The sequence below is a fragment of the Mytilus edulis genome, chromosome 8, assembly GCF_963676685.1.
Source record: "Mytilus edulis chromosome 8, xbMytEdul2.2, whole genome shotgun sequence".
Taxonomy (NCBI): Eukaryota; Metazoa; Mollusca; class Bivalvia; order Mytilida; family Mytilidae; genus Mytilus; species Mytilus edulis.
This window is the reverse complement of record NC_092351.1, coordinates 8,219,557-8,240,082: the sequence shown is the minus strand read 5'-3', so window position 1 is coordinate 8,240,082 and position 20,526 is coordinate 8,219,557. Positions and strand designations below refer to the sequence as shown.

At 33.4% G+C, this 20,526-nt stretch overlaps 1 protein-coding gene across 4 annotated transcripts in view; it reads right to left on the bottom strand.

Moving 5' to 3' along the window:
• Positions 1-20,526, bottom strand: part of LOC139486728 (phosphoribosylformylglycinamidine synthase-like) — a 132,506-nt gene that overhangs the window by 79,571 nt on the left and 32,409 nt on the right. For 2 of the 4 annotated variants that reach the window (XM_071271656.1, XM_071271658.1), the window contains exons 12-15: positions 11,121-11,246; positions 6,363-6,494; positions 3,775-3,879; positions 1,529-1,654 (exon numbers count right to left, since the gene is read on the bottom strand). In XM_071271656.1, coding sequence (XP_071127757.1) covers positions 1,529-1,654; positions 3,775-3,879; positions 6,363-6,494; positions 11,121-11,246 — 489 coding nt within the window. Of the gene's footprint in view, positions 1-1,528; positions 1,655-3,774; positions 3,880-5,767; positions 5,849-6,362; positions 6,495-11,120; positions 11,247-20,526 lie in introns of all 4 variants that reach the window. The other 2 variants (XM_071271657.1, XM_071271655.1) reach the window with 2 other exon arrangements.

Sequence of the window (20,526 nt, the reverse complement as noted above, 5' to 3'; positions counted from 1 at the left end):
GCCTCAAATTTCAGGTTCATCTGACGAAAGATTTTGACCACTTTTTAAACACTTAAGTGTCTATTTTATTTGAATTAATTAGTTTATGTGAAAGATTTTAACAGATTTAGTCATTAAAAACGATCCGATTCAAGCTCAAATATGAAAAATCTACCTAATATGCCGAAAAATGTCACTTTTCAGATGGTTTTTGGTAAAAATGAAAGTGGCCGCATCCGTGTTCATCCTCAACCTTTATATATGTTATTTATTATCATAAAATACAACTTACATTTCAATATTAAGGATGAACACGAATGCGGCCACTTTCGTTTTACACGAAAACCGTCTAAAATTTAACTAAAATGCTAGAATTATGAGGATTTCAGTAATTTAGCATGACTTAATGGTGCTAGTACCGGATATATGTGCATTGTATTGTCAAAATCAGCCCATATTTATGTAGCAGAAGCATTCTACTGTCCAATTAATAACTACAGGTTTACAGTTTAACAATTTTGTAAAACTGCTATATTTTGGGGCCAAAAAGGGGTCTTACTGAACCTACTCCTTTACCACTTTTGCTTGACTTTTTGTTGAAAATAAAAATGAGTACAGTTTGTGACGTCATCAGTAAAACACAGTAACGTTAATTTTCAACAAAAAGGCTTATTTCCTTTCTAGTCAATGTATTAGCTATGATTCATTGTGATATTTGTAAACAAATCCTAGTTTGAAATTTAAGCTAAAAATGAGGGCCATTTTAGGGCCTTATCGAATCTACTCCTTTAGGTGACACAATACCAATTACTCCTCCAATTTAGAACGTATGTGAAAATAGGCCTACTCGGACAAAAAATAGTGCATTTGATGTCATTGTTTACTTAAACTAACCAACAAATTGGCAAAAATGAAACTTTTGGTGTAAGAGAAATATATTAAGACCATTTTGAGCTAAAATTTACTTGTTTATGAGTTTGCATTCAAATTGAGGATTAATGCACTCCATAGTATACTAGTTTAAGATTTCCAGACAACCAGGGGTTATTTTTAGTGGTACCTCTATTTGGAAGACCTCTTCTTTCTAATAAGATTTTAAAAATCTGTTGAAAATTGGCATGTAGAAAGCTGATACATGTACAATTCAGGATATACCTGGTTTCTATGGACTTAAACTTAAGGTAAAATATTTAGAAAGCTGTGAAAATTGCAAAACTTGGTTGAACAGATAGACACTTTTAATTGGTGGTATGACACCCTTAAGTGTACCTGCAAGTTCCAACTATGTAATATGTCTTAAATTTTTAACATCTTTTATTTTAATAATTTATATGGTTCTATCATGGCTCAATATTTGTAGCTCAAAAATAGTAATTAAATAATAATTAAAAAATATTATTGAAGTGTCTGTGTTGCTCCTGATAAACAAGGTCTATGTTTACCTTCAACAATGAACAATAAAGACAAAACCATGGAAGAAAAACACAGATACTAAAAGGGTAAGGTCAGCTGAAAATAAATTATCTGAATTATCAAGTGTTGACCTTACCTTCAGATCTGTTATACAGGCAAACACCAAATTAGTGAGAGCTTCCCCGACAGACATCCTTGCCATACACGCTGGATCTATCAAGCCTTTGATCGGTTGTTCTCCTATAGCAGTTGCCGATCCTACCTATAAAACCATAAACATTAATTATGTGATAAAAGTTAAAATTCAGGCTTTTCAGGAATTCCATGTAACAAAAATATGAAGTTTTAAAAAGGATAAAATGTTTTTTAAGTTGCTGCAAAGATATAAATACATCTAAAATGTTTTTAGATAATGTATGTTGGACATTTGCCAGACATGACTATGATGTCATTTTCTATTTTTATTTGCCAATAACTTTATGTAAATAACTTCATTGGAAATTTGCCAATATAAAATGTTGCTGATGAAGTTTTTTTTATTGTTTTATACAATAAACAATGTATATTCACTTTTACTACCAACCAATCTTTACCATTCAGTGATAACAAGTATTTTATTTTACATTTTAATATTTTATGATGTATTTAAAAGAGTAGTTATTGTTGCAAACTCCATAAGAAATTTGAATTGATATCAGTTTTGGAAAAAGGGAAACGGGGATGTGAAAAAAAATGGGGGGGGAGGTTAAATTTTTCTCATTTCATATTTCATAAATAAAAAGAAAATTTCTTCAAACATTTTTTTGAGAGGATTAATATTCAACAGCATATTGAATTGAATTTTAAGTTCATTAGACCACATTCATTCTGAGTCGGAAACCTATGCTGTGTCAACTATTTAATTTTAGATTTAAATAAGTTTGAAGAAGAAATCTTTAATTGATTTGTAAAATCTTGACATTTGTTTTGTGTAAAAAAAAACATGTAATGTCAAAAATTTGATCACAATCCAAATTCAGAGCTGTATCACGCTTGAATGTTTTGTCCATACTTGCCCCAACTGTTCAGGGTTCGACCTCTGCGGTCGTATAAAGCTGTGCCCTGCGGAGCACCTGGTTTTAGCTTAAAGGGGGAAAAATCATAATGTTTGGAAAAACTTGTCCACTTACTTTTATTACTTTTATTAATAAAGAAGATATAGGTCCAGGAATATAAAAAAAAATCTTGGACATGTTTTGTCTTGATAATACCAGATAGATGTAGTTCCTGGGGAAAAATTTCATCAAATAATATAAAGTGTTCCCAACCTGTTGAATATATTTCTTCATAACTACAGTTTTCTTTTCTGGACCATTGTTAATAAAAGCAGAGGAGACATCAAAAGATTCAACATCTGTGTTGAAAAGTGGTTAATAAATCATTTATGCCACATGTGAGGGACATCATTTTTAAGGATGTACTTAAGTGAGGTTAAGTAAAAATTAAGAAATTAAGAAATTAAAATTGACATTATAAGCAGGTAGAGCATCAATTAAGGATAAAGATAAGCTAAAAATATTGATAGGTCATGGACCTCCTTTTCAAGTTATTTGATATTTAAAATATGGCGTGAAAACGCTGACTCGGACTTTTACCTTATATTTGCATTGATATTATTTGGGTCTCCAAACAAAAGAAAGAAAATCAAGAATCTTCTAAAATTTTTGGTAAATGACCTTTCGTGAGCTGTTAAGTCTTATAAGAAAAAATAAATGGGTGTTATGGGGTAAAATATTTTATATTGTATTGAATGGAAAAACAGCAAGGAGTCCGAACATTTGACACAAATTCCAAAACCTCACCTAAGTACATCCTTAACCATATCATTTTGTCAAACAATACAATCAACACCTTTATTAATTAGTCCTTTGTTGCCTACAGCTATAATATGCAATCAGCTGATTATTGATTTTCTGTCAAAATCTTAAATAGTTTAAGGAGAATTCTGAGTACTGTCTGATCAGGTAAACTGAGAGAAACCCGAAATAAAATAAATCAACAAGATGGATGAAATTTAATTGTTATATATATTTCTTTCGCCAAATTCTTTCGCAAAAGAAAATACATCGCCACAATTATTATTTTTCACAAAATGCAAAAATTGCGACCACCAGCGGAAACCCTGTTGATTTACATTTTGCTTTTTTGTGAGTGTGATAAGTATCCATATTATTAGATTATTAAAGTTTTGTAAATACCACCTATATATGCTTTGTAGTATTGTTTTTTCTATAATTTGTCAAGTAAAATATCATAACAAGACAAATTTCTTCAGTATTTTTAATGTCTATGAACTATCAATCTCATGTTGCCTTCCATTGAATCAAGACATGATGAACTTACTTTATCAAAATAAGACAGAGCTGTAACAGCTACATCAGCCAGTGGTGTGTGTAGTGGTCCAACACACTGCTGCTGGGCAACTAATCCAGTCACACATCTGTCTACCTGAAAATAAATTATTGATTGATTTTTGTTCACTTAATGTCAGTGCTAAATATTCAAAGAATGTTCAGGATGAGAACAAATTTAACAATACATGCATATCAATTAAAGAATCTATAGTGAGCAAACATGCATGCCCAAGATCCAAATATCAAAGGAACATGATTGCTACAAAGCATTAATGAGAATGAAAATGTGTGTCACATTGTTTCATTGTGGGAAGATAGTCAAAATATGGTAAAAGTCCAAGAACTTTAATAAGAGTTGTTAAATGAAAATGGCAGTGTAATTTGGTCAACTACATAAAATAACAAACAATAGTATCGAATATAAGAGCTTTGTGTGTATCACAATACTAAAAAAAAAGAGTCTAAGTCTCATTAGTCCTGTCAAGTATTTAGAAAAAATAAAATGGTCAGCAACATATAACCGCTAACAGTTCTACCTTTTATGAGAGCTTTCTATCAAATGGTTTCAAGGGAGTTGCATTTAAATGTGTCATTGTTACATATTTTTGTTTTAAATGGTTTAAGTCCAAAGATGATATAGTCAATAACAGCATCTTCAGCAATTACAACCCATTACAATCACAAGCAAAAATTCAAATTGAGCAAAATTTACTATGAAATAGACATTCTTAATAAAGCTTCAAAAATTTCCCCAACAGGATGGACAATTCCAAGAAAAGAAATTCAATTGGTTCCAATGGGCTGTACAAATACACTATAATGTTTAAAGGTTCAGAGTTTAAAACAATGGGAGAGGTTGATTACACAATATATGTAACTGAAATAAAAAGTGTTGCTGAAAACTTACCAAATTCTCTAAGGCTAATGGTAAAAAACAAATGGGAACAAAACACAGGTATCCTTGTTTCTCCTCTGATCTGTCAATTATGCAAATTTGCAGAAAACTTATTACTGCAATCAATCCATTGAGTAGCTATAGTCTTCACTATTTTTTATAAAATAAATGAGTATTTTTTTCAGTGATACAGGGATCCAGGACAACTAAAAACAAAATAATATATCTAAGAAATCTCACAATTTCAAAAGCTTGTGATTTGTTTACAGACCATAAGAATTTAGGCATTCTGCTTTACCAGAGTCGTCTCAGGTGAACATTGTAAGGGTTAGATATGCTATACCTGGTCACAGATTAAAAGCATTATACCAGTATCAATGATAAATTGTAAACATGGTAAAGAAGCATATGTTCACTATTTTAAGGTTTTTTGACCAAACAAAAACATTGACAAATTTGAGTTTTCTCTCAATCAAAACTTTGGTAGAAAATCATAAATGTAGAGACCATGAAATCAGCAAGAAAAAAGCAACGTGTGGAAGAAAGTATCCAAGGTCTCAAGGTCAAATTCACCTTACCTTGTTTTTAGGTAACGCTTAATGGCCACTAATGGTAAACGTAATACTCTATCAAGGGCATCTTTTAAGGTCAGATTGACCTACCTTGTGTGTTAGGTTAGGCTAACTGGCCACTGAAGGTAAATGTAATACTCTATCAAGGGCATCTTTCAAGGTCAGATTAACCTACCTTGTTTGTTAGGTAACGCTTATTGGCCACTGAAGGTAAATGTAATACTCTATCAAGGGCATCTTTCAAGGTCAGATTAACCTAACTTGTTTGTTAGGTAACGCTTACTGGCCACTGAAGGTAAACGTAATACTCTATCAAGGGCATCTTTCAAGGTCAGATTAACCTACCTTGTTTGTTAGGTAACGCTTATTGGCCACTGAAGGTAAACGTTATACTCTATCAAGGGCATCTTTCAAGGTCAGATTAACCTACCTTGTTTGTTAGGTAAAGCTTACTGGCCACTGAAGGTAAACATAATACTCTATCAAGGGCATTTTTCAAGGTCAGATTGACCTACCTTGTTTGTTAGGTAACGCTTACTGGCCACTGAAGGTAAACGTAATACTCTATCAAGGGCATCTTTCAAGGTCAGATTAACCTACCTTGTTTGTTAGGTAACCCTTACTGGCCACTGATTGTAAACATAATACTCTATCAAGGGCATCTTTTAAGGTCAGATTAACCTACCTTGTTTGTTAGGTAACGCTTAATGGCCACTGAAGGTAAATGTAATACTCTATCAAGGGCATCTTTCAAGGTCAGATTAACCTACCTTGTTTGTTAGGTAACGCTTACTGGCCACTGAAGGTAAACGTAAAACTCTATCAAGGGAATCTTTCAAGGTCAGATTAACCTACCTTGTTTGTTAGGTAACCCTTACTGGCCACTGATTGTAAACATAATACTCTATCAAGGGCATCTTTTAAGGTCAGATTAACCTACCTTGTTTGTTAGGTAACGCTTAATGGCCACTGAAGGTAAACGTAATACTCTATCAAGGGCATCTTTCAAGGTCAGATTAACCTACCTTGTTTGTTAGGTAACCCTTACTGGCCACTGATTGTAATCATAATACTCTATCAATGGCATCTTTCAAGGTCAGATTAACCTACCTTGTTTGTTAGGTAACGCTTACTGGCCACTGAAGGTAAACGTAACACTCTATCAAGAGCATCTTTCAAGGTCAGATTCACCTCCAAAGTTAATGGCTTTAAATCAGGTTTACATCTTTCTAATATGAATTCCTGAAAGAAAATTATAAGGACCATGTAAAGTTACATTTCTAGTTATCAAACACCTGAATCCTGCCACTGGCTTACATTTATCACAAAACAAATAAAAATAGAATGTGTAAAAAACAGTTGTTCAAATCTTACTTAAACAAGTCAAAGAGCCCTAACACTAAAACATTCTGAAAACTCGGATTTTTACTTTTGTTGGTAGAAAGTTAAGACTTCCTGTAAACTGTACATTTGCAAAATGATCAATAAATATAACAACTGAGACAAATGTAAAAGATTAGTGCAATGGAACTACTACAGAAATTGCTTTGGCAAACTTCCATATATGCACTTTGAGATTACACACTTATAACAAAGTACAATAGCTTTGTAAGTACAACCAAACAAACACAAGACTGTACATTTGCAAAATGATCAATAAATATAACAACTGAGACAAATGTAAAAGATTAGTGCAATGGAACTACTACAGAAATTGCTTTAGCAAACTTCCATATATGCACTTTGAGATTACACACTTATAACAAAGTACAATAGCTTTGTAAGTACAACCAAACAAACACAAGACCATCTTTAAATAAATATAGCAAAAGCTATGTTTTTCTTTTTTTCAGAAGTTATTAGCATGTCGTAATAATGAGGCATGATATCAGCCATAATTTGGTCCCTGAAATTGACTGTTTTTTCCTGAAATGGCCATTTAATACAAACTAAATTTTGATAACATGATCTGAAAATGAGACTTTTTGGCAGTTACAGTTTTGCACTAAAATGTTTTGAAGCCATAATTCAAATATACATGACAACCAGAATGTGTCTCCACTCCCACTAGCATTTCAGTGAACCCTGAAATTTGGATATAAACTCTAATTTGGCATTAAAATTACAAAGGTAACATGTGTACTAAGTTTCAAGTTGATTGGCCCTAAATTTCATGAAAACTACCTTCACCATAATTTTAAACCTGAAGCAGGCCAGAGGGACAAACGAATGGACACAAGAACAGACAGATGAACAACCAGACGTACAGACCAGAAAACATAAAGCTCCTCTACTATCATAGACCCTAACACACATTTTATTTTACCTTTCTATGCATGTACCCTAACACATGTTTTATTTTACCGTTCTAGGCATGGACCCTAACACATGTTTATTTTACCTTTCTAGGCATGGACCCTAACACATGTTTATTTTACCGTTCTAGACATGGACCCTAACACATGTTTTATTTTTCCTTTCTATGCAAGGACCCTATAGCTAACACATGTTTTATTTTTCCTTTCTAGCCATGGACCCTAACACATGTTTTATTTTTCCTTTCTAGGCATGGACCCTAACACATGTTTTATTTTACCTTTCTATGCATGGACCCTAACACATGTTTTATTTTACCTTTCTATGCATGGACCCTAACACATGTTTTATTTTACCTTTCTATGCATGGACCCTAACACATGTTCTATTTTACCTTTCTAGGCATGTACCCTAACACATGTTTTATTTTTCCTTTCTAGGCATGGACCCTAACACATGTTTATTTTACCGTTCTAGGCATGGACCCTAACATATGTTTTATTTTACCTTTCTAGGCATCGACCCTAACACATGTTTATTTTACTGTTCTAGACATGGACCCTAACACATGTTTATTTTACCGTTCTAGACATAGACCCTTGCACATGTTTTATTTTTCCTTTCTATGCATGGACCCTAACACATGTTTATTTTACCTTTCTATGCATGGACCCTAACACATGTTTTATTTTACTTTTCTAGGCATAGACCCTAACACATGTTTATTTTACCTTTCTAGGCATAGACCCTAACACATGTTTTATTTTACCTTTCTAGGCATGGACCCTAACACATTTTATTTAAACTTTCTGGGCATTGACCCTAACACATGTTTTATTTTACCTTTCTAGGCATGGACCCTAACACATGTTTTATTTTACCTTTCTATGCATGGACCCTAACACATGTTTATTTTACCTTTCTAGACATAGACCCTAACTCATGTTTTATTTTACCCTAACACATGTTTTAATTTACCTTTCTATGCATGGACCCTAACACATGTTTTATTTTACCTTTCTAGACATGGACCCTAACACATGTTTTATTTTTCCTTTCTATACATGGACCCTAATACATGTTTATTTTACCTTTCTAGGCATAGACCCTTACGCATGTTTTATTTTACCTTTCTAGGCATAGACCCTAACACATGTTTTATTTTACCTTTCTAGGCATGGACCCTAACACATGTTTTATTTTACCTTTCTAGGCATAGACCCTAACACATGTTTTATTTTACCTTTCTAGGCATGGACCCTAACACATGTTTTATTTTACCGTTCTAGGTATGGACACTAACACATGTTTTATTTTACCGTTCTAGGCATGGACCCTAACACATGTTTTATTTTTCCTTTCTATGCATGGACCCTAACACATGTTTATTTTACCTTTCTAGGCATAGACCCTAACACATGTTTTATTTTACCGTTCTAGGCATGGACCCTAACACATGTTTTATTTTACCGTTCTAGAAATGGACCCTAACACATGTTTTATTTTACCTTTCTAGGCATGGACCCTAACAAATGTTTTATTTTACTGTTCTAGACATGGACCTTAACACATGTTTTATTTTACCTTTCTAGGCATGGACCCTAACAAATGTTTTATTTTACCTTTCTAGGCATAGACACTAACACATGTTTTATTTTACCTTTCTAGGCATGGACCCTAACACATGTTTTATTTTACCTTTCTAGGCATAGACCCTAACACATGTTTTATTTTACCTTTCTAGGCATGAACCCTAACACATGTTTTATTTTACCGTTCTAGGTATGGACACTAACACATGTTTTATTTTACCGTTCTAGGCATGGACCCTAACACATGTTTTATTTTTCCTTTCTATGCATGGACCCTAACACATGTTTATTTTACCTTTCTAGGCATAGACCCTAACACATGTTTTATTTTACCGTTCTAGGCATGGACCCTAACACATGTTTTATTTTACCGTTCTAGACATGGACCCTAACACATGTTTTATTTTACCTTTCTAGGCATGGACCCTAACAAATGTTTTATTTTACTGTTCTAGACATGGACCTTAACACATGTTTTATTTTACCTTTCTAGGCATGGACCCTAACAAATGTTTTATTTTACCTTTCTAGGCATAGACACTAACACATGTTTTATTTTACCTTTCTAGGCATGGACCCTAACACATGTTTTATTTTACCGTTCTAGGCATGGACCCTAACACATGTTTTATTTTTCCTTTCTATGCATGGACCCTAACACATAGATATAGGAAGATGTGGTGTGAGTGCCAATGAGATAACTCTCCATACAAATAACAATTTTAAAAGTAAACCATTATAGGTTAAAGTACGGCCTTCAACACGGAGCCTTGGCTCACACCAAACAACAAGCTATAAAGGGCCCCAAAATTACTAGTGTAAAACCATTCAAACGGGAAAACCAACAGTCTAATGTTTATTTTACCTTTCTAGGCATAGACCCTTACACATGTTTTATTTTACCGTTCTAGGCATGGACCCTAACACATGTTTTATTTTACCTTTCTAGGCATGGACACTACCATATGTTTTATTTTACCGTTCTAGACATGGACCCTAACACATGTTTTATTTTACCTTTCTAGGCATGGACCCTAACACATGTTTTATTTTACTGTTCTAGGCATGGACCCTAACACATGTTTTATTTTACCGTTCTAGGCATGGACCCTAACACATGTTTTATTTTTCCTTTCTATGCATGGACCCTAACACATGTTTTATTTTACCTTTCTAGGCATAGACCCTAACACATGTTTTATTTTACCTTTCTAGGCATGGACCCTAACACATGTTTTATTTTACCGTTCTAGGCATGGACACTAACACATGTTTTATTTACTGTTCTAGACATGGACCCTAACACATGTTTTATTTTTCCTTTCTATGCATGGACCCTAACACATGTTTATTTTACCTTTCTAGGCATAGACCCTAACACATGTTTATTTTACCGTTCTAGGCATGGACCCTAACACATGTTTTATTTTACTGTTCTAGACATGGACCCTAACACATGTTTTATTTTACCTTTCTAGGCATGGACCCTAACAAATGTTTTATTTTACTGTTCTAGAAATGGACCCTAACACATGTTTTATTTTACCTTTCTAGGCATGGACCCTAACAAATGTTTTATTTTACTGTTCTAGGCATAGACCCTAACACACGTTTTATTTTACCTTTCTAGGCATGGACCCTAACACATGTTTTATTTTACCTTTCTAGGCATAGACCCTAACACATGTTTTATTTTACCTTTCTAGGCATAGACCCTAACACATGTTTTATTTTACCGTTCTAGACATGGACCCTAACACATGCTTATTTTACTGTTCTAGACATGGCCCCTAACACGTTTTATTTTACCTTTCTGGGCATAGACCCTAACACATGTTTTATTTTACCTTTCTAGACATGGCCCCTAACACACGTTTTATTTTACCTTTCTAGACATGGCCCCTAACACATGTTTATTTTACCTTTCTAGGCATAGACCCTAACACATGTTTTATTTTACCTTTCTAGGCATGGACCCTAACACATGTTCCAATTGTAGGTCTACAGGAAAAGGAAAATTTTTCTTTGTCCTTTTTTTGGCAGGGCTGCCATCTCCTTCTAACTGATGAAAATTTTCCACTTTAATCTACAAAATGGAAAGTCAATTATATATATATGTGTGTTTATGAAAATATTCATGATTAAAGTTGCTAGTTATAACACTATAATTTAATTTTGGTTTTAACGCTTTTTCAGAAAATAACCCATAATCTCAAATAAGGTATATCTTGTTCATACATTCATTTTTAATAATAAAATATGTCTGAAAGCTACTTTGAGAATTTCAAATCAATTACACCCATTGTTTAAATAAAATGCTTCGCTGAGCGCAGCCTGATACGACTGCAGAGGTTTAACCCTGAACAGTTGTGGCATATTTGGACACAATATTCAAGCTTGATTCTGTTTGAATTTGTATTTGTGATCAAATTTTTGACATAGTATAGGTTTCTGACATAAAATAAATGTCAAGATCTTACAAATCTATTGCACAATACTGTGCAATTAAAGATTCTTCTTGAAATTTTAAAAAATTTGAAATTTTAAAAAATTTTAAGAAAAAAATTTGAATCCCCTCAACTTTTTGATACCCCCTTGGAGCAATTACCCCCAAACTCGATCCTAGCCTTTTCTTGCAGCATGAAACCTTGTAGTACAATTTCAGAGAGATCCATATTCTTAAACACAAGTTATTGTCTGGAAACTAAAACCAGATGCTCCGCAGAGCACAGCTTTATACAACTGCAGAGGTCGAACCCTGAACAGTTGGGGCAAGTATGGACACAACATTCAAACTTAATACAGATCTGAATTTGGATTGTGATTAAATAGTTGACACAGTAAAGGTTTTTGACACAAAATGAATGTGGTCTAATGAACTTAAAAAACTTTTTTTTTTGCTTTTGAGCAATACACTATGCTGTTGAATATAAGTCCCATAAAAAAAAAATATTTGAAGAAAAATTCTTTTAATTGCTGAATCTGAAATGAAAAAAAAAAATTATCCCTCACCCCTCCCCATTTTTTTCACCTCCCCAATCCCTTATTCCAAAAATAATCTCAATTCAAGTTAAAAGTTTACAACTTACAGTCATGGTTAAAATTAATATTAATTAACAGTAACTTCTAAAAATAAATTTACAGCTACACATCTCAAGACATTTATCACTTCCTTCAACATAATTTTCAAGCAGTGTAAGGGATGTAATCAAGCAATCAAACATATATATAACAGAATTCTATGTATTTTTATTGGAATTAGATTACCTCCTTATCACTGCTTTTAAATGTCTAAATTGTCCTTTTAACCAGAAAAACCCTTGTTTCACCCCTTTTTTGCCCATTATTGCTTAATGATTTGATCCATTACCCCACCCCTATAACCATCCATTTGTAGTATGGAAACTTGTGGTATAATTTTAGAGAGATTTATACACTTAAACACAAGTTATTGACTGGAAACTACAAAAATGTTTATTTTTTTATTTTTTACATTTACATTTTACATTTATTACTAAATGTTCATGGATATTAACCCAAAACTGACACTAAGCCTTCCATTCATTATATGGAACCTTGTGGTACAATGACAGAGTGATCCATACAGTTAAACATAAGTTATTGTCCTGAAACTTCAAAAATGCTTGTTTTTAGCCCCTTTTTTACCCTTAATTTCTAGACTGTTTGCCCCATAACCTTTAAAATAAATCCTAACCTTCTACTTAATTGTATGAACATTGTAGTACAATTTCAGAGTCATTGAAATACTTATACAGTGAAACCTGTCCAAACTGAATACCTATGGGACTTTACGTTTTGTTCGGATTTCACAGGTGTTCGATTAAAGAGGTAAACGGAAGTCGACACCAAAATAATTTTGGCACTTAGTGACAAGGCACGATAGGTGACACAACAGACGACAATTTATTTTCATGATGATTCAGATGTAAATGTAAAAATCTAGGTAGATGAAGATAGACATATTTTTTCCTTTTTGTTGAGCCTTCGACTTTAGTCGAAAAAGCGAGACTAAGCGATCCTACATTCCGTCGTCGTCGGCGTCCACAAATATTCACTCTGTGGTTAAAGTTTTTGAAATTTTAATAACTTTCTTAAACTATACTGAATTTCTACCAAACTTGGACAGAAGCTTGTTTATGATCATAAGATAGTATCCAGAAGTAAATTTTGTAAAAATAAAATTTCATTTTTTCCGAATTTTACTTATAAATGGACTTAGTTTTTCTACGGGGAAACATTACATTCACTCTGTGGTTAAAGTTTTTAGAATTTTAATAACTTTCTTAAACTATCCTGGGTTTGTACCAAACTTGGACAGAAGCTTGTTTATGATCATAAGATAGTATCCAGAAGTAAATTTTGTAAAAAAATAAATCCATTTTTCCATATTTTACTTTTAAATGGACTTAGTTTTTCTGCGGGGAAACATTACATTCACTCTGTGGTTAAAGTTTTTAAAATTTTAATAACTTTCTTAAACTATCCTGGGTTTGTACCAAACTTGGACAGAAGCTTAATTATGATCATAAAATAGTATCCAGAAGTAAATTTTGTAAAAAAATAATCCATTTTTTCCATATTTTACTTTTAAATGGACATAGATTTTCTTCCAGTTAACCATACATACATGTACAGTCTGCAGTTGTTTTTAAAACATTTATTAGATTCATAAACTATCCTGGATTTTAACCAAACTTGGACAGAAGCTTCTTACAATCAGAAGATTGTATCAAAAGGAATATTTGATTGAGTTTTTTCCTCATTTTTGTTGAGCCTGCGATTTACAGCAAAAGAAGGCAAGACACTGGGTTTCGTGGAACCCTTACAAATTTTTTTGATATGAATCAAACGCCCCTCGGTCAATCACAATCCTCGTGTAAAGGTATAAATTGTTCAATGATGTCCGACGTGGAGCGATTTTTCTTTTTCTAATCCGTTAGTTAAGTGACCAATTCAGATTCTCGGTCACTGTCAAAAGACAATTCTGTTGTTGAATCAATGTCGTCATTTTCAATAGTCTGTACACATGAGTTCTCGGACTAAACTGGACACCTGCTGATCGATACTTTGCCACAAGATAAGAGCGAAACAACAGCAGGGGTCCAGTTTATTCTCAGATTTAATCGTTGACAAATAGATAACGGAGCAGGAGTATCTGAATTATATATATAGGGCATCTAAAGGGAATCCGGCAACCCGTAAATATAATTCGATAGTATTGCATGACTTCTTAATCCTGTGAAACGCTTTAAAACTATTGTTTAATTAAACAGGTTAGCTTCTAAAAGGCAGTTACCAATTTATGACCGTAAATATTTGAGTAACGAGCATTTAATTGATCTAAGGAAAAGTTCCATTCTTGTCCTTTTCTGCGATATTGCAGCTGACCAGTTGAACGTTTCTTTACAAACAAATCATTTGATCACTGAATACAAAGACACAAACATGCTAATTAGTTTGTAATAACAACTCCCCAGTTCATTAAACCTCAAATACCTTGGGGATTATACTCTGTCATCCTGTTTTTGCTTAATTAAATCATGCAAATAATTGAAAATACTTTTTTGTTTTGATTGCTATCTATCGATTTTGACAGGTAATTTTTAGATACATATTTACTAACGAGCCGAGCCTTCAAAATGCGTTCAGAATTCGGTGTTGACTGAGTTTGTTTTTTTCAGGTTAGATTAACATTAATTGATAGGGAAATTTTGTGGGACTTTGAAAATTGTTTGTTTTAAACTGAAATTCGCGTTTATCAGGGTTTGGTTTACCCAGATTTCACTGTACACAACTTATTGCCCTGAAACAAGATAAATGTATGTTTTGGGCCCCTAATTCCTAAACCGATGGGACCTTAACCCCCAAAATCAATCCTAACCTTCCTTTCGTGGTAATCAACATTGTGTTAAAATTTTATTGATTTGTATTTACTTATACTAAAGTTATTATCCTGAAACCATCTGTATTCCGACGTAGACGCTGACAACGAAGACGCTGACAACGACGAAGTAATACAAATATACGACCGCAAAAATTGTGCGGTCGTATAAAAACTATTGTTTTTGGCCTAGTATTTCCGCATGAATTGGCCAATTACCCCCAATTGTGGTACAATGTAAGAGAGATCCATACACTTACACACAAGTTATAGTCTAGAAACTAGAACCAGATGCTCCGCAGGGCGTAGCTTTATACGACCGCAGAGGTTGAACCCTGAACGGTTGGGGCAAGTATGGACACAACATTCAAGCTGGATTCAGCTCTAAATTTGGATTGTGATTAAATAGTTGACACAGCATAGGTTTCTGACACAGAATGAATGTGTTCTAATGAACTTAAAATTTTTGTTTTCTCTTAGAGCAATTCACTATGCTGTTGAATATTAATCCTCTCAAAACAAGAATGTGTCCTCAGTACACGAATGCCCCACTCGCACTATCATTTTCCATGTTCAGTGGACCGTGAAATTGGGGTAAAAACTCTAATTTGGCATTAAAATTAGAAAGATCATATCATAGGGGACATGTGTACTAAGTTTGAAGTCGATTGGACTTAAACTTCATCAAAAACTACCTTGACCAAAAACTTTAACCTGAAGCGGGACAGACGGACGGACGAACGGACGGACGAACGGATGGACGAACGAACGGACAGACGGACGGACAGACGGACGCACAGACCAGAAAACATAATGCCCCTCTACTATCGTAGGTGGGGCATAAAAATGTTTGACGAAATTTTCTTTTTTATTTATGAAATTTCAAATGAGAAAAATTGAACCCAATTTTTTTAATCACATCCCCCTTTCCCTTATTCCAAAACTAATCTCAATTAAAATTTCTAATGGAGTTTGCAACAATAACTACTCATTTAAATACATCATAAAATATTAAGATGTAAAAAAAACTGCTCGTTATCACTGAATGTTATTTATTATAATTTATCAGTTGGTAGTAAAAAGTGAATATACATTGTATATTGTATATAACAAAGATTTAAGTTGATTCTGGACAAAGAAAGATAACTCCAATTAAAAACAAGAGTGCACACACTGAAATGTCTCGCCTTCTTTACTAATCATTGATATTATGTTGATAGTTCTTAGTATAAAGCTTGATTACAACTGTCTCATTAACTTAACATTAACCAAAATAACTAAACAAAGACCAATGAACCATGAAAATGAGGTCAAGGTCAGATGAACCATGCCAGGCAGACATGTACAGCTAACAATGCTTCTATACAACATATATAGTTGACCTATTACTTATAGTTTAAGAAAAATTGACCAAAACACAAAAAATTAACACTGTGCAATGAACCGTGAAAATGAGGTCATGGTCAAAAGAAACCTGCCCTACTGACATAAAGATCATAAAATATTTCCATACACCAAATATAGTTGACCTATGGCATATAGTATTAGATAAATAGACCAAAACTCAAAAACTTAACTTTGACCACTGAACCATGAAAATGAGGTCAAGGTCACATGACATCTGCCCGCTAGACATGTACACCTTACAATAATTCCATACAACAAATATAGTAGACCTATTGCATATAGTATGAAAAAAACAGACCAAAACACAAAAATTTAACTATAACCACTGAACCATGAAAATGAGGTCAAGGTCACATGACATCTGCCCGCTAGACATGTACACCTTACAATCATTCCATACAACAAATACAGTAGACCTATTGCATATAGTATGAAAAAAACAGACCAAAACACAAAAATTTAACTATAACCACTGAACCATGAAAATGAGGTCAAGGTCAGATGACACCTGCCAGTTGGACATGTACACCTTACAGTCCTTCCATACACCGAATATACAAGCCCTATTGCTTATAGTATCTGAGATACGGACTTGACCACCAAAACTTAACCTTGTTCACTGATCCATGAAATGAGGTCGAGGTCAAGTGAAAACTGTCTGACAGACATGAGGACCTTGCAAGGTACGCACATATCAAATATAGTTATCCTATTACTTATAATAAGAGAGAATTCAACATTACAAAAAATCTGAACTTTTTTTCCAAGTGGTCACTGAACCATGAAAATGAGGTCAAGGACATTGGACATGTGACTGACGGAAACTTCGTAACATGAGGCATCTATATACAAAGTATGAAGCATCCAGGTCTTCCACCTTCTAAAATATAAAGCTTTTAAGAAGTTAGCTAACACCGCCGCCGTAGCCGCCGCCGCCGCCGGATCACTATCCCTATGTCGAGCTTTCTGCAACAAAAGTTGCAGGCTCGACAAAAAATCTTGCTATTGCACAATATTTTGCAATTAGATATTTCTTGCTTACTATTCTGGACAAAGAAAGATAACTCTAATTAAAAAAAAATTTGCTATTTCACAATATTGTGCAATTAGATATTTCTTGCCATTGCGCAATACTGTGCAATTGAAAAGACTTGCTATTGCACAACACTTAATATAATAATTTTAGATCCTGATTTGGACCAACTTGAAAACTGGGCCCATAATAAAAAATCTAAGTACATTTTTGGATTCAGCATATCAAAGAACCCCAAGATTTCAATTTTTGTTGAAATCAGACTAAGTTTAATTTTGGACCCTTTGGACTTTAGAGTAGACCAATTTGAAAACAGGACCAAAAATGAAGAATCTACATACACAGTTTGATTTGGTATATCAAAGAACCCCATTTATTCAATTTTTGATGAAATCAAACAAAGTTTAATTTTGGACCCCGATTTGGACCAACTTGAAAACTGGGCCAATAATCAAGAATCTAAGTACATTTTTAGATTCAGCATATCAAAGAACCTAACTGATTCATTTTTTGTCAAAATCAAACTAAGTTTAATTTTGGACCCTTTGGACCTTAATGTAGACCAATTTGAAAACGGGACCAAAAGTTAAGAATCTACATACACAGTCATGACAGTTAGATTCGGCATATCAAAGAACCCCAATTATTCAATTTTGATGAAATCAAACAAAGTTTAATTTTGGACCCTTTGGGCCCCTTATTCTGTTGGGACCAAAACTCCCAAAATCAATACCAACCTTCCTTTTATGGTCATAAACCTTGTGTTTAAATTTCATAGATTTCTATTTACTTATACTAACGTTATGGTGCGAAAACCAAGAAAAATGCTTATTTGGGTCCCTTTTTGGCCCCTAATTCCTAAACTGTTGGGACCTAAACTCCCAAAATCAATACCAACCTTCCTTTTGTAGTCATTAACATTGTGTTTAAATTTCATTGATTTCTATTTACTTAAACTAAGGTTATTGTGCGAAAACCAAGAATAATGCTTATTTGGGCCCTTTTTTGGCCCCTAATTCCTAAACTGTTAAAACCTAAACTCCCAAAATCAATCCCAACCGTTCTTTTGTGGTCATAAACCTTGTGTCAAAATTTCATAGATTTCTATTAACTTAAACTAAAGTTATAGTGCGAAAAGCAAGAAAATGCTTATTTGGGCCCTTTTTGGCCCCTAATTCCTAAAATGTTGGGACCAAAACTCCCAAAATCAATACCAACCTTCCTTTTGTGGTCATAAACCTTGTGTTAAAATTTCATAGATTTCCATTCACTTTTACTAAAGTTAGAGTGCGAAAACTAAAAGTATTCGGACGCCGGACGACGACAACGACAACGACGACGACGACGACGCAGACGCCAACGTGATAGCAATATACGACGAAAAATTTTTCAAATTTTGCGGTCGTATAAAAATGCTTGTTTTTTTCCCCTTTTGGGCCCCAAAACGGTTGGGACCATCATCCCCATAATCAATCCCAACCTTCCTTTAGAGGTATTGAACCTTCTTAAAAAGTTTCATGGAGATCCATTGACTTTAAACTAGTTATTATCCAGAAATCAATGTGTCTTTGGACAATAATGACGAAGCAAGACAATGCAGACAACAACATCATTATCTCTTACTCCATCAACAGGTATTTTACTACTGTCAATGATTTTGAAAGGAATTTTGACTGAAATTATAGATAGGCTGATAGACATTTTTATTTAAAAGCATGACTTGGTTTATATACATGAAATAAAATATATTACAATTTTAAACATATGCAGTCAATTAACATGTAAATTTATACCAACTAGCCTTAAGAAGGCTCGCGGGTATAAAATTTTCAGAAAAAAAATTTAAACATTTTATTTTTCATTACAAATTTTATTAATTACCTTTAGTAGTTGTTACTTTATCATATGATACAAAAATCATTCCAAAAAATCAATACGTGTACGCCCCAAGTGACTTTTAATATGTAGATATCATTGAAAAAGCTCTGAATTATCTTACTTTGGTGCAAAAATGCCATTTTTTGGCATTTAAATTGAAATATCTGTTTTAGCTCATCAGTGACCTATATTTTTAATTGTTCTTTTCAAATAAGCTGTACGTAAACTAAATAATTGTAAAATTTAAGCGAATTCTATAATTTAGTTCTTTTTTTATTTCGTTATTACCGATATTTCTCCCATTAGATCAACAGAAAAAAGGGACATTAACAAAAATGTATGCTTCTTTCGAACGCAGATTGTGAGCGTAAATGAACGGTGACCCCATTTTTATGGCCCCACAACAAAGTTGTCGGTGCCCTATAGTTTTACCGATGTCCGATATTCCCAAATTCGGTTATTCCGTAATTCCGTCATTCTGTCATTCGCAACAAATCATTATTCAGAGTTTTTTTCTAAACATCTTCAGATATTGGGCTGATTTTTAGTATGTAAGTTAACCATAATGAGTTACAGATCAAGTTTAAGTTTTGTTCTGCTTTGCTAATTTTTGACAAAATAACGGGCTTTGGACTTTGCACTGTCATTAATGTACAAACAATTATATGAAAAAATTCAAAATCATATAAATCCTTATTATATCTGACACTTAATTCGTATTAGATACAATGTAGTTTCAATATATCAGTTGTGTTTAATATTAAATGAGAAAATAAAGATGAAAGTATCTAACTAAATTTTGGTTTGATAATGTAAGGGTTGTACATGGAAAAGCAGGAAGGAGTTGTCTCTCTTTGTGCGTATCCACATTATAAAGGGAGAAAAAAATAAGAATGTGCAGAAAAGATAAACAAGAATGTTTCCCCAGTACACGGATACCCCATCAGCACTTTCATTTTCTATGTTCAATGGACTGTGAAATTGGGGTAAAATCTTTAATTTGGCATTAAAAAATAGAAAGATCATGTCATAGGTAACATGTGTACTAAGTTTCAAGTTTATTGGACTTCAACTTCGTCTAAAACTACCTGGACCAAAAACTTTAACCTGAAGTGGGAGGGACAGACAGATGGACAGAGAGACGAA